General features: G+C 56.4%; 1 protein-coding gene across 5 annotated transcripts in view; it reads left to right on the forward strand.

The window, feature by feature from the left end:
- The window catches only part of SRC (SRC proto-oncogene, non-receptor tyrosine kinase), a 51,154-nt gene extending 40,918 nt beyond the window's left edge, over nucleotides 1-10,236 (forward strand). For all 5 annotated transcript variants that reach the window (XM_006089534.3, XM_023754474.1, XM_023754475.1 and 2 more), the window contains 8 exons: nucleotides 87-190; nucleotides 1,987-2,136; nucleotides 3,613-3,768; nucleotides 5,399-5,578; nucleotides 6,504-6,580; nucleotides 7,304-7,457; nucleotides 7,582-7,713; nucleotides 7,979-10,236. In XM_006089534.3, the coding sequence (XP_006089596.1) occupies nucleotides 87-190; nucleotides 1,987-2,136; nucleotides 3,613-3,768; nucleotides 5,399-5,578; nucleotides 6,504-6,580; nucleotides 7,304-7,457; nucleotides 7,582-7,713; nucleotides 7,979-8,187 (1,162 nt within the window). In that variant the 3' untranslated portion in view covers nucleotides 8,188-10,236. The remainder of the gene's footprint in view (nucleotides 1-86; nucleotides 191-1,986; nucleotides 2,137-3,612; nucleotides 3,769-5,398; nucleotides 5,579-6,503; nucleotides 6,581-7,303; nucleotides 7,458-7,581; nucleotides 7,714-7,978) is intronic.
- Nucleotides 10,237-11,108: the final 872 nt, after the last annotated feature.

Raw genomic sequence — 11,108 nt, forward strand, 5'->3', positions numbered from 1 at the left:
TAGGGCCCAGCCACATCCCAGGCCAGGGGCACTGTGGATGGGCAGAAGCCTGGATCACCAGTATATTCTCCTCCCTCCTACCCCAGGTGGTACTTTGGCAAGATCACAAGACGGGAGTCAGAGCGGTTATTGCTCAATGCAGAGAACCCGAGAGGGACCTTCCTAGTGCGAGAAAGCGAGACCACGAAAGGTAGGAGCCAGTGGGAACTGAATCTTCTGGTGGGTTGTTTGAGCGGGGTGTTGCAGAATGAATAGGAGTTTGGTGTATGCCATGAAGTGGGAAGAACCCTCAGGGTGAAGGAAATGACAAGATCAAAGGCAGAGAGGTACATTGAGGAACACTAAGCTATCTTGGGTGGCCAGAGGTGCAGTAGAAGAGGACACTTAGCCTGAGATGAGGAATGGATACAGATTGTCAGGAGGACTAGGGGTCACACAGTGAAAGGCTTGTTCCCAGGGTGGGTGTTGCTACAATGGTCCCTCTTCCCCTTCTTCAGGGGCCTCTGGGGCTGGACTGGGTCCTGGGACCCGGCTTTACCCTTCCCCCATCAGTCCTGGCCCCTGTTCTTCTGTCCCTTCCCCCCAGCAAGAGAATGCATATGTATCACCGCTTTCTCTCCAGCCCCTCTGCAAGTGGGTTGCAGGCACCCCATCACCATGGCAACAAAGCTGGGTCACTTCCTGTGGGCCTGGGACACAGCAGGAGTTGGGAAAGCAGATCATCCATGTCACGCATGTGCACGGTTCTGTGGCCATGCACGCCATGTGTGGGTCTAGGCATGTGTGTGCACATGGGGGTGGAATTGTGTGTGTATTGTTGCATGGGAGTGAATTGTGGGTTTGTCCATGCCTGTGGGCCTGGGGAGTGTGTACCTTGTGAGCATGCAGCCCCCGGGCACAGGCACACCTGTGTGTGTGCGCATGGTCAGGGGCCGGCTTCAGGTGCAGGCTGAGGCTTCCATGTGCACAGGGCCCGCGTCATCTGCAGTAAGTCATGGCTGCCCCATGCAGGCGTTAGAGACCCAGGTACCAGTTCAAGTCAGCTCGGTGCCTGACTTGCTGTATGACCTGAAGCCTAGCTGCTTCCCTCTCGGACTGTCCAGAGGGTCCGTGGCCTATGGGGGCTGGGCTTCTAGCAAAGTGCCTGTACGCTGCCTCCCAAGAAGGGCTTTCTGTGGCCACTAGAGCTTCTGCACCCACTGCCCCACCTCTGGGCTCAGCCTTGGTCCCTGTTGCCACCTTGTTCCCTTGAGGCCACTGTCTCTTGGGCTCAGGTTAACAGGCTCCTAGCCAGGCCTGCTGGGCAGGAGGGAGCTATTCCACCCAAAGCTGTTCCAGGCTCAAGGAAAGCAGGGAGGGGGCCATTGTGGCTGGCCCAGCTGAGCCTTAGCAGCCTTCAGGTCATGCCCAGCACATGGGCTCCTGCCTTGTCTGCCTCAGCCTCAGCCAGTCACCGGCTCCTGTCTGAGCCTGGAGTCTTCATGAAGTGATGGGGCACAGAGAATGCTGCCAAGGCAGACCCAGAGAGGGGCAGCAGTTAATCGGGGTACACACAGCCACGTGGGGCCACTTCTATGCTCCCATCAAGCATTTATTGAGCACCTCTTATATGTAGTCTTATTGAATCTTCCCAGCAGCCCTGGGAGTAGCCCCATTGTGCAGAGGAGGAAACTGAGGCACGGAGAGGGCAAGCGACTTGTTCAGGTCACACAGTTCGGACACTCACTCAGGCTTCAGAAGTCTTGCCAGGGTCAAGGGTGCATGGCAAAGCTTTCCAGCCAGGTGCCGCCTTGCTGACTTGGCCCTGTCTCAGTGGCTGCCCCAGAGCTGGGTTGAACCAGACCCTGGCTCTGCCTGGGCCGGGGCTGCCGACTTGGCATCCCTCTCCCCTCCTGTGTTGGACAGGCACAGAACTGTGCGTAGGGCCGTGGCCCGTGGGGGTGGCAGGCCTGGTGATCACGGCTCCTCGCTGGCCCTTCCCTGCAGGTGCCTACTGCCTCTCAGTGTCCGACTTCGACAACGCCAAGGGCCTCAACGTGAAGCACTACAAGATCCGCAAGCTGGACAGCGGCGGCTTCTACATCACCTCTCGCACCCAGTTCAACAGTCTGCAGCAGCTCGTAGCCTACTACTCCAGTGAGTGCCCGGGGTGCAGGCCTCCAGGGGGTGGGCAGCTGGGCCAGGGGAGAGTCTGGCCGGGGCTAGGTGCTCTAAGGGCCTCAGCTGCAGACCCTGAGGAGGGGGCTTTGGGGCCAACAAGGGCTGGGGCTTCTGTTATGCTGAGGATATGTGGCTCCTGCCTTCCTCCCCCCTTCTTTCCCCTGCCCCCTCTTCCTTCCCCTCCTCCCTCCCCATCTTTCCCCTCTTCTTTCCTCCCTGTGCTCTCTTCCTTATCTCCTCTCCCCTCTCCCCCCATACCCCTCCCTCCTTTTTCTCCTCCTCTGCAGCTGGCTGGTGAAGAGGGGGCTGCCTGGAGGAGTGAGCAGGGAAGGGAGGGGCACAGGCGGTGTCGATTGTCTCTGCAGCCCTAGCACCGGTCTGAACTGGTTACTGGAAGAGGAGGAGGGGGCTGCCACATTGATTGCTGCTGAGAGAGGGAGGGTGCAGGGGGAGCGAGAGTTCGTGGTGCTCACAGGCACAGCCCCTGTGTATACAGAGCAGCTGTTGCATCTGGATGTTGAGGCTGTTGGGTGGACTGAAGAGTCACGGGCCTGTGTGCACCCTGTGGCGGGCCTGTGGGAGCCTGTGTGCTTGTGGTGTGCAGCTCTGGCCTCCGTGTGCCGGTGTGGCCTATTCTGAGAGTGCCTGCTACTTTCCAGCCCACACGTCCTCCTCCTCCTCTGTCAACCCGCCTCCTGACTCCTCTCAGATTTGCCCCTTCTGTCAGTCCCTCGGCCACCACTACTGTTCATGCTGAATCCTGTTCCCCCAGATCAGAACCCTCCAGGGGCGCTCTTGCAATCTTAGGATAAGGACCCCAATGTGGTCTCTGAGGCCTTGAGTCGTCTGAACCTGGGTCTGCCCTTCCTCCATTCACTTCCCTGCAGCCCCCCAGCCTCCTTTCAGCTCCTCCACCCCAGCGGCTGTCCCTCCCTAAGGGCCTTTACACAGGCACAGGCACTGTGCCTTCTGCTTAGAGTGCTCTTCCCTGGTTAACCACTCACCCTCCTGCAGACTCAAGCCCAAGTGCCGCTTCCTCTGGGAAGCCTTCCAGGACTCTATCCACCCCACCTGCTGTTGCATGCGCATCACACATGTGGTTCTGGGAGTTTATTAAGGAAAGTTGGGCTCCCCCTGGACTGTGAGCTCCCAGAGGCCAAGGTTCCACTGGACTTGTCCTCCAGCGAGTCCCTGGTATCCACCTGGCTGGCCACGCCTTAAAGTGTGATTAATGAATGGATGGATGACTCAGGGAGCAGATGCATGGGGCAGTGTGAGCCTGTGTGGGGTGAGGGTGTTTACACACAGGTGTGGATGCTTGGCCTCAAGGGCATCCTGTGTGTCCCCAAAGCCTGTGTGCATACAGCGTGTAGGTCTGTACACATGGTGGGACGGGGAGGCCCCAGGGCGGACACCAGGCCTGAACTCCATCTTCCCTGTCTCCATCTTCAGAACATGCTGATGGCCTGTGCCACCGACTCACCACTGTGTGCCCTACGTCCAAGCCACAGACTCAGGGCCTGGCCAAGGACGCTTGGGAGATCCCCCGGGAGTCACTGCGGCTGGAGGTCAAGCTGGGCCAGGGCTGCTTTGGAGAGGTGTGGATGGGTGAGTCCTTGCCCTACCCCTCCAAGGAGAACACAGTCCCCTTGGGGGACTTTGGTGTCCCCACCTGAGAGCCAGGCAGATGTCCATCTGTCTGGCAGCTCAAAACCCTCTTATCCCCTCCCCTTTACCTCCTAGAGCAGGGGTCCTCAAACTATGGCCCGCGGGCCACATGCAAATACAAATATTATATTTGTTCCCGTTTTGTTTTTTTACTTCAAAATAAGATATGTGCAGTGTGCATAGGAATTTGTTCATAGTTTTTTTTTAAACTATAGTCCGGCCCTCCAACGGTCTGAGGGACAGTGAACTGGCCCCCTGTTTAAAAAGTTTGAGGACCCCTGTCCTAGAGTCTCACTTGCCTCTGTTGAACAGTGGGCCCTGTTTTAATGCGAAGCTCCCCCAGTGGTGGCTGGCACCAAGATGGGAAGTAGCCTCTTCATGCCTCTGCAGAGGGGCTGGGCATTGGGCCAGGTGGCTTCACTCTGAGCCTCAATCTTCCCAACTGTAAAATGGGGCTGGTGACAGTAGGACCCACCGTGGGGCTGTGTGAGTGTGCACCCACAGGTTAGCTCTCAGCCCTGGGAAGAGAAGCCTTGGTGCGCAGAGGGAGTGCTGGGAAGCACAGGCCTGGCATGTTCTGGGCCTGTTAACCATCTCCTGTCTCACCCTGGAGAAACTGCAAAGCCGTCCTTGAGAACAAACACTCTGCGGCCCTGACAGAACTCAGGTCCCCTCCCACGGCCTGGTTTCTGCTGACACAGAGGGGTCGTGGAAGTTGGGGTGAGGTAGGCATGACCCTTGTAAGCCTGTGGCTGCAGCGGAGGGACACAGTGGCCCATCTTCAAGGTGTTCCTCTGAGCCACTGTCTTCACTTGGCATTGCTGTCTCCATTTTTCTCCCTTCAGGGGAAGAGATGATGGAGAGGAGCCGAGAAGGTTCCTGGGTGGGAGGCACTGCAGGGACAAAGGCCTGGAGGCTGGAGCTCGGGCCAAGTCAGGAAAAGAGAGGTGCTAGCTTTGAGCTAGAGAGAGGGGAGAGGATAAGAAGCCAGCTCCTGCGCACATGTGCAAAATGAGGATGTGAGCAAACGCTGGATAAGTCCACGCATCCGCTGTCCTGGTGGCTGCCAGACTCATACCTGGGTTGGTTGTGCAGTAATCAGTGGGGGAGGTTCTTCCTTCTTCCCTGTTGCTCCCAGCCCCGGCCCCGGCCCCATTCACTTGCTAGCACCTGAGGCACCTTCTTTGTGCTGCTGAGAAGGAACATGATCACCCAGGAATGAGTAGTTGCGTTGGAACTGTGGTCTCCCATCTCAGGTGAATGTGCTGCCTTTTGGGACATTTCTAATAACCAGAGTCCTAACAACAGCTACTGTTTCTGGAGCATGTACCTCCATGGATGACTCCGGGAGCAGATGCATGGGGCAGTGTGAGCCTGTGTGGGGTGAGGGTGTATACACACATTTAGTCGGAGGAGCATCTGTTCTTGTGCCCATTTTACATGTGGGAGCTCTGAGGCTCAGAATGGCCAGGGAGGCCAGAGCTGAAATTGGTACCTGGGCAGATCCTGGGTCCCTATGGGTGGGAATGGGGGGCCTCCACTGAGGCAGCCTGCATCCCTCCCCACACAGGGACCTGGAACGGCACCACCAGGGTGGCCATCAAAACCCTGAAGCCAGGCACGATGTCTCCAGAGGCCTTCCTGCAGGAGGCCCAGGTCATGAAGAAACTGAGGCACGAGAAGCTGGTGCAGCTGTACGCCGTGGTGTCTGAGGAGCCCATCTACATCGTCACGGAGTACATGAGCAAGGGTGAGGCCTGGTGACGGGCACCGAGATGTGGGCAGCCCCTGGCCAGGTTGTCTCTGAATGAGGGTGCTCCCCAAACAGCAGGTGGGGAGTGCTTTACTGCCCCCCAGATCTAGAGTGTATCTCTTTAAAGGTGGAATGGAATAGAGCACAACTTCTCATGTTGATGGAAAGTTAAAACAAAGATTGCCTTTCTCGTCTCATTTTGTTTAACAGTCTCCCACAATGCATCTGGTCTACCTTAGTTTGCTGGTTTTCTAAAGCCATTTGCCATTTTGGGGCAGAAAGAGATCTTCTCCTAACCATCCAAACTGAGCCACATCAAGTCCCTGGCTTTATCTTTACTGAATTTTAAAATTAATGAATTAATTTTTAAAATTCTACTTTTTACAGGCATAATTTACATATTATAAAATTTACCCATTATAGATTATAAAATACATCCAGTTCAATGAGTTCCAATGGATGGATGCGCTCTGTATCCCTTACCACATCTGGATAGAGAAGATCTGTCACTCCAGACAGTTCCCTTGCCCCCTCTCCAGCCCCAAACTCGGGCAACCACATGCCTCCTGTCATCCTGGATTTGTTTCTTCTAGGGCTTCATTTATGTGATCTTTCACATCCGAGGGTCTTCCTTATTGCGTGTTATCCGTACTTTGTTCCTTTTTCACTGCTGAGTAGGATTCCATCAATGGATGGACCATAGTTTCTGTTTACCTGGAGGTGAACATTGGGGTTGTTTCTCATCCTGCTTGCCTTTGAATGACGAACGTGGAGTGAGACTTTATCAGAGATGGGTTTACATAAAGTCTGCAGTGCTGGTTAAAGCGTGGCCAGCCCTTCCCATTTGGACAGGACCTGGGAATCACTGCTTCTGGCTCAGGGAGGGCAGGGCAGGGGCTAGAGCTGCTTTCTCTCCGCCCAGGGAGTTTGCTGGACTTCCTCAAGGGGGAGACGGGCAAGTATCTGCGGCTGCCTCAGCTGGTGGACATGGCTGCTCAGGTGAGTCAGCCCCTCTTGCACCCTTGGCTTCACACACTCAGGCCCACCTGGCGCAGCCAGCTCTAGCCTCCGGGAAGCTTGCTTTGGCTGCCTTCGCACTCGCTGATCTCACCTCGTGTGTTACTGGGAGCACTCACAGTGCTGCAGGTGGTGGTTCTGGGCAGAGGAAAGAGCCCTTCCTGTGCAGCGAGTCCCTGACTTGCGGTGGGACTTTGGGCCTCAGTTCTCTTCTCTGTGAAGGTAATTCACTCACTTAACGAACGTGTATTCACAAACATGTACTTGTTTGCTGAACAACCTTTTTTCACTTAATCCTTATCACAGCCAGGGGAGGCAGGGATGGCTGTTTGCTCCATTTGATGGATAAGAAAACTGAGGCTTGGAAAGGGGACTCGGGACTGCAGGCAGGAGCTGACCCTGCTCTGTGTCTCTGGGCATCTGGGGCCTCTTTTATGGTCACCCACTTCCCTGGGTGCCTCTTGTCTCGTGCTGCCCCTTTGCCCTTTGCCCTTTGTCCCGCGTTCCCTCCTTCTCCTGAGCGCTGGTCCTGCTTTTCGTGCAACAGCGTTTATTATGACCTACTTCACTTGCCTGAAGAAGGGGATGGGCAGGGTGTTTGGTTGGCTCTCTATCCTCGGGATGACCCCAGCCCTGGGCACATGCCTGTGACCTGGGAAGGGCTTGGGGTGGCCCCTGAGCCAGGCTCCTGGGTTTTGCCTGCAGATCGCCTCAGGCATGGCGTACGTGGAGCGGATGAACTATGTCCACCGGGATCTCCGTGCTGCCAACATCCTGGTTGGAGAGAATCTCGTGTGCAAAGTGGCCGACTTTGGCCTGGCTCGGCTCATCGAAGACAACGAGTACACGGCCCGGCAAGGTGGGCAGGGTCTGGGTGGGTACCAGGTGCCTTGGGAAGTCCTGCCCCTTCTCTGAGCCTCAGTTTCCTCATCTGTCATGTGGGGGTGGGAATGATGCCTATATGACCTTTCTTGCTGCTGCAGGTGCCAAATTCCCCATTAAGTGGACGGCTCCAGAAGCTGCCCTCTACGGCCGGTTCACCATCAAGTCAGACGTGTGGTCCTTTGGGATCCTGCTGACAGAGCTCACGACAAAGGGCCGGGTGCCCTACCCCGGTAAGAGGGCTCCTGCAGCCTGTCTTTAGTCCCTGAACCCCTCTGCCCTGGTGACCTTGGACAAGCCAGACCCCCTCCCAGGCCTCGGTTTCCCCATCTGTATAAGAAAGAAGTTGAACATCTGATCTTAGGCTCTCTCTCTGGCCAGGGCTTCCAGCCTTGGGGAGGGGCTTATGCTTACACCCACCCTGTTCTGATATCCCCATCAGCTTCCCCCCACCCCACTTTCCTCCCAGAGCCTCCTCACTCCTCCCTCTGCCCACAGGAATGGTAAACCGTGAGGTGCTGGACCAGGTGGAGCGAGGCTACCGGATGCCCTGCCCACCTGAGTGTCCCGAGTCCCTGCACGACCTCATGTGCCAGTGCTGGCGGAAGGAGCCCGAGGAGCGGCCCACCTTCGAGTACCTGCAGGCCTTCCTGGAGGACTATTTCACGTCCACTGAGCCCCAATACCAGCCTGGAGAGAACCTATAGGGGGCAGCTACAGGGCCAGACTGGCTGCTCGGCGTGGATCGGGCTGGGTGGCCCCCAGTGTGGGGTCCTGCCTCGCTCTTCCTGCCCGCCGTTGCTCCTCTGTGGGGCTGAGTTGTCAGTGATTAGGCCTCTCCCTCTTTTGTGGCATGGAAGGGCTTGGCGCCTGGAGCAGCCCTGAGGGCGGGTCCAAGGCTGGCACAGTGACTGTGCCTGGCTCCTGCTCCCGCCACACACCTCCTCCTTGTACACCTCCTGGAGCTCCGTGAATTGCGGCAGGAGGACGTGGGGAAAAGGGCTGGAGCTGAGGGCTCCCTTTCCCAGCCTCAGCCTCCTCTACACATTGGCTCCTTCCCTCTTCCACGCCATGCAGGGCTGTCTCCAGAGCTGGCCAAAGAGCCTTTCCAAAGAAAAGTGATAGGCCCTTGGCCGTCAGCCTGCCTGATACCCTGCCCCTTGCCGTCCATTTCTGAAACACCTGTTCGTGGAGGCCGCTGGGTCCAGACCCCTCTGCCGTGGCTCCCGGGCAGAGCAGCCTGACGCCTAGACTGACTTGATGATGGTGGGTGGGGTGGGCTCCCCCCAAACCCTGCCCTTCTTAGGCCCGAGGGTCCCTTAGAGATCATCAGTTCCTTGTCCCTTACTACCCATGGGGAAACAGCCCAGAGAGAGGCTGTGACTTACCCAAGTCCACAGAGCAGTTCAGAGTTGAGGTGGGATCAGAACCCGGTGCTCCCTCTGTCTTCCTCAGGAACCAAGATTGTCCTCAGCGGCATCATGGACAGACTGTGGCAGCCCAAGGGACAAGGGGCCTGAGGGTGGGTTAGAGACAGCAGAGAGTTCTGCTGCTATTTCCCGCTCAGCGGGGCTGTTGTGGGGGGAGAGAGTGGAGGTGGGTGTGGGGCTGAGCTGGGAACGAAGGGTGAAGGTGCAGGTGTAGGGAGGCAGACTTCAGTCAGAATGTGGGTGGATTTTGACCTTCAGGCTTAGCCAGTTAAGAAAGGGAGTGAGTTCCCAGGCTCTGGGGGCAATCAAGCAGAAATAGAAGATCCAAGTGGTTGGGAAACTTGCCCTGGCCTTAGGAGGGGGCCCCAGGTTGTCTGCCCAGTTTGTCCTGTGTCATTTCAATGCCTGGCCCCTGCTCTCCTCTCCACGTTGGCACCCTAAACTCATGAGTAGGGAAAGGCGTGCCTAGGCTGGGGTGGGAGAGGATGAGGGTTCCACTGTCAGGTATCAGGACTGGCTGTGAGACCTTGCGTGGACCTGACTTCTCTGGGCTGCAGCGTCTGCCTCCTTATGTGGCCATGGCCTCTGCCATTGCTCCCCTCCTGTCCTGTCCAGACCTGTGACCTGGCATCACACAGTGGGCACAGCCCGGGCGTCAGGAGACTGTTTTGGCCCTCGCTCTACTGTTCAGTCTTAGGGTATGTGGTGGCTTCTCCCTGGCCCCAGTGTGCTCCTCCTAAAAGGGGAAGCTGACAGTTTGTGGGCATCTTGGTAAGGGCCTCTGTGTGTGTATGTGTGTGTGTGCACGTGTGTGTCCCTCCATGTGTGTCCATATTTAACATGTAAAAATGCCCCTTACTCTGTCGCCCAGACACATTGTACATTTCACCCACAGCCCCCCCTCATAGCAATAACATTCCTGCTGCCGGGGATTCTTGAGCCAGCCAGGCCCTGCCAGCGGAGAAGGAGGCCAAGGGGTGCCTGCCTATGAAATTTCAACTTTTCCTTTCATACATGTTTATTACCCAAGTCTTCTCCTGTCTGTCCCAGTCCCAAATCTGGACTCACCTACACGAGCGTGCTCTCAAATCCCCTTCTAACTGCCCAAGGCCCTTTGTATAAGGTGTCCTAATACTGTCCTTTTTTAAAACAAACAAACAGTGTTTTGTAGATTTCAGATGACTATGCAGAGGCCTAGCAGACCCCCGGTTCTGGGCAGGGCCTGGGGGTCCCACATTCCATGGCCCAGGCTCGGGGGGTGGGAGAATCCAGAATTGGTTGTAAATACTTTGTATATTGTCTGATTAAACACAAACAGACCTCAGAGTTCAGCTAGTGGTTTATTGAGCCTCTGCTGTGTGCCGGAGGGTGAGGGGTGGGGGTGAGGCCAGACTGTGGTCAGAGGGCCTTTGTGCGGGCACTGGGCCTGGGTGTGACATGATCAGATTGGAGTCAACAGTTACCATGGAATGTGACCATGTATGCACACCTGGACCTGCCTCTGTGGAGTGAGCACATTTGGCAGAAGCCTTGCTTGTGTCTGAGCTGCACAGATGAAACCCAAGACTCCCACAGTATCTGCAGTTCAGAACTCTGATGCCGGGTGGATGGTGGTGGCCGGCACTCTGGGGCTGGGTGGGCTGTCAGGCCCGCATGGAGTTGTGGATGTGCTCCTGGGGAGATGGGGCTGTGCGGGTGCTATTTGCGTTTCCCGGAGTGCGGGGCTGGGTGGGCGGTGGGGCTGCATCGAAGTCCTGGGCAGTGAAGAAAAATTTCAAAGACTCTTCTCTCCTCCCTTCTCTCCCGCCACCAATGGACACAACCTGGGAAGTTCATTTGCAGCAGTCTACGAAGAAATTTATTTTACATCAGATCATGCACATATCCACGAGTCACCTCTGGTTGTAATAACACTTTAATTAAATGGGGATATTTGTTCAGTATAATTTTCACAAGCCAGAGAGATCCCATGGGTGTGCTCATGACTTGGGAGCATAAATAAGAATTCCCAAGGAGTGTGGCTGTGAGAGAGGAATTCCCGAGGAGCGTGGCTGAGTGAGGAATTCCCGAGGAGCGTGGCTGTGAGAGAGGAATTCCCGAGGAGCGTGGCTGTGAGTGAGGAATTCCCGGGGAGCGTGGCTGTGAGTGAGGAATTCCCAAGGAGCGTGGCTGTGAGTGAGGAATTCCCGGGGAGCGTG

The sequence above is a fragment of the Myotis lucifugus genome, unplaced genomic scaffold, assembly GCF_000147115.1.
Source record: "Myotis lucifugus unplaced genomic scaffold, Myoluc2.0 scaffold_60, whole genome shotgun sequence".
NCBI lineage: Eukaryota > Metazoa > Chordata > Mammalia > Chiroptera > Vespertilionidae > Myotis > Myotis lucifugus.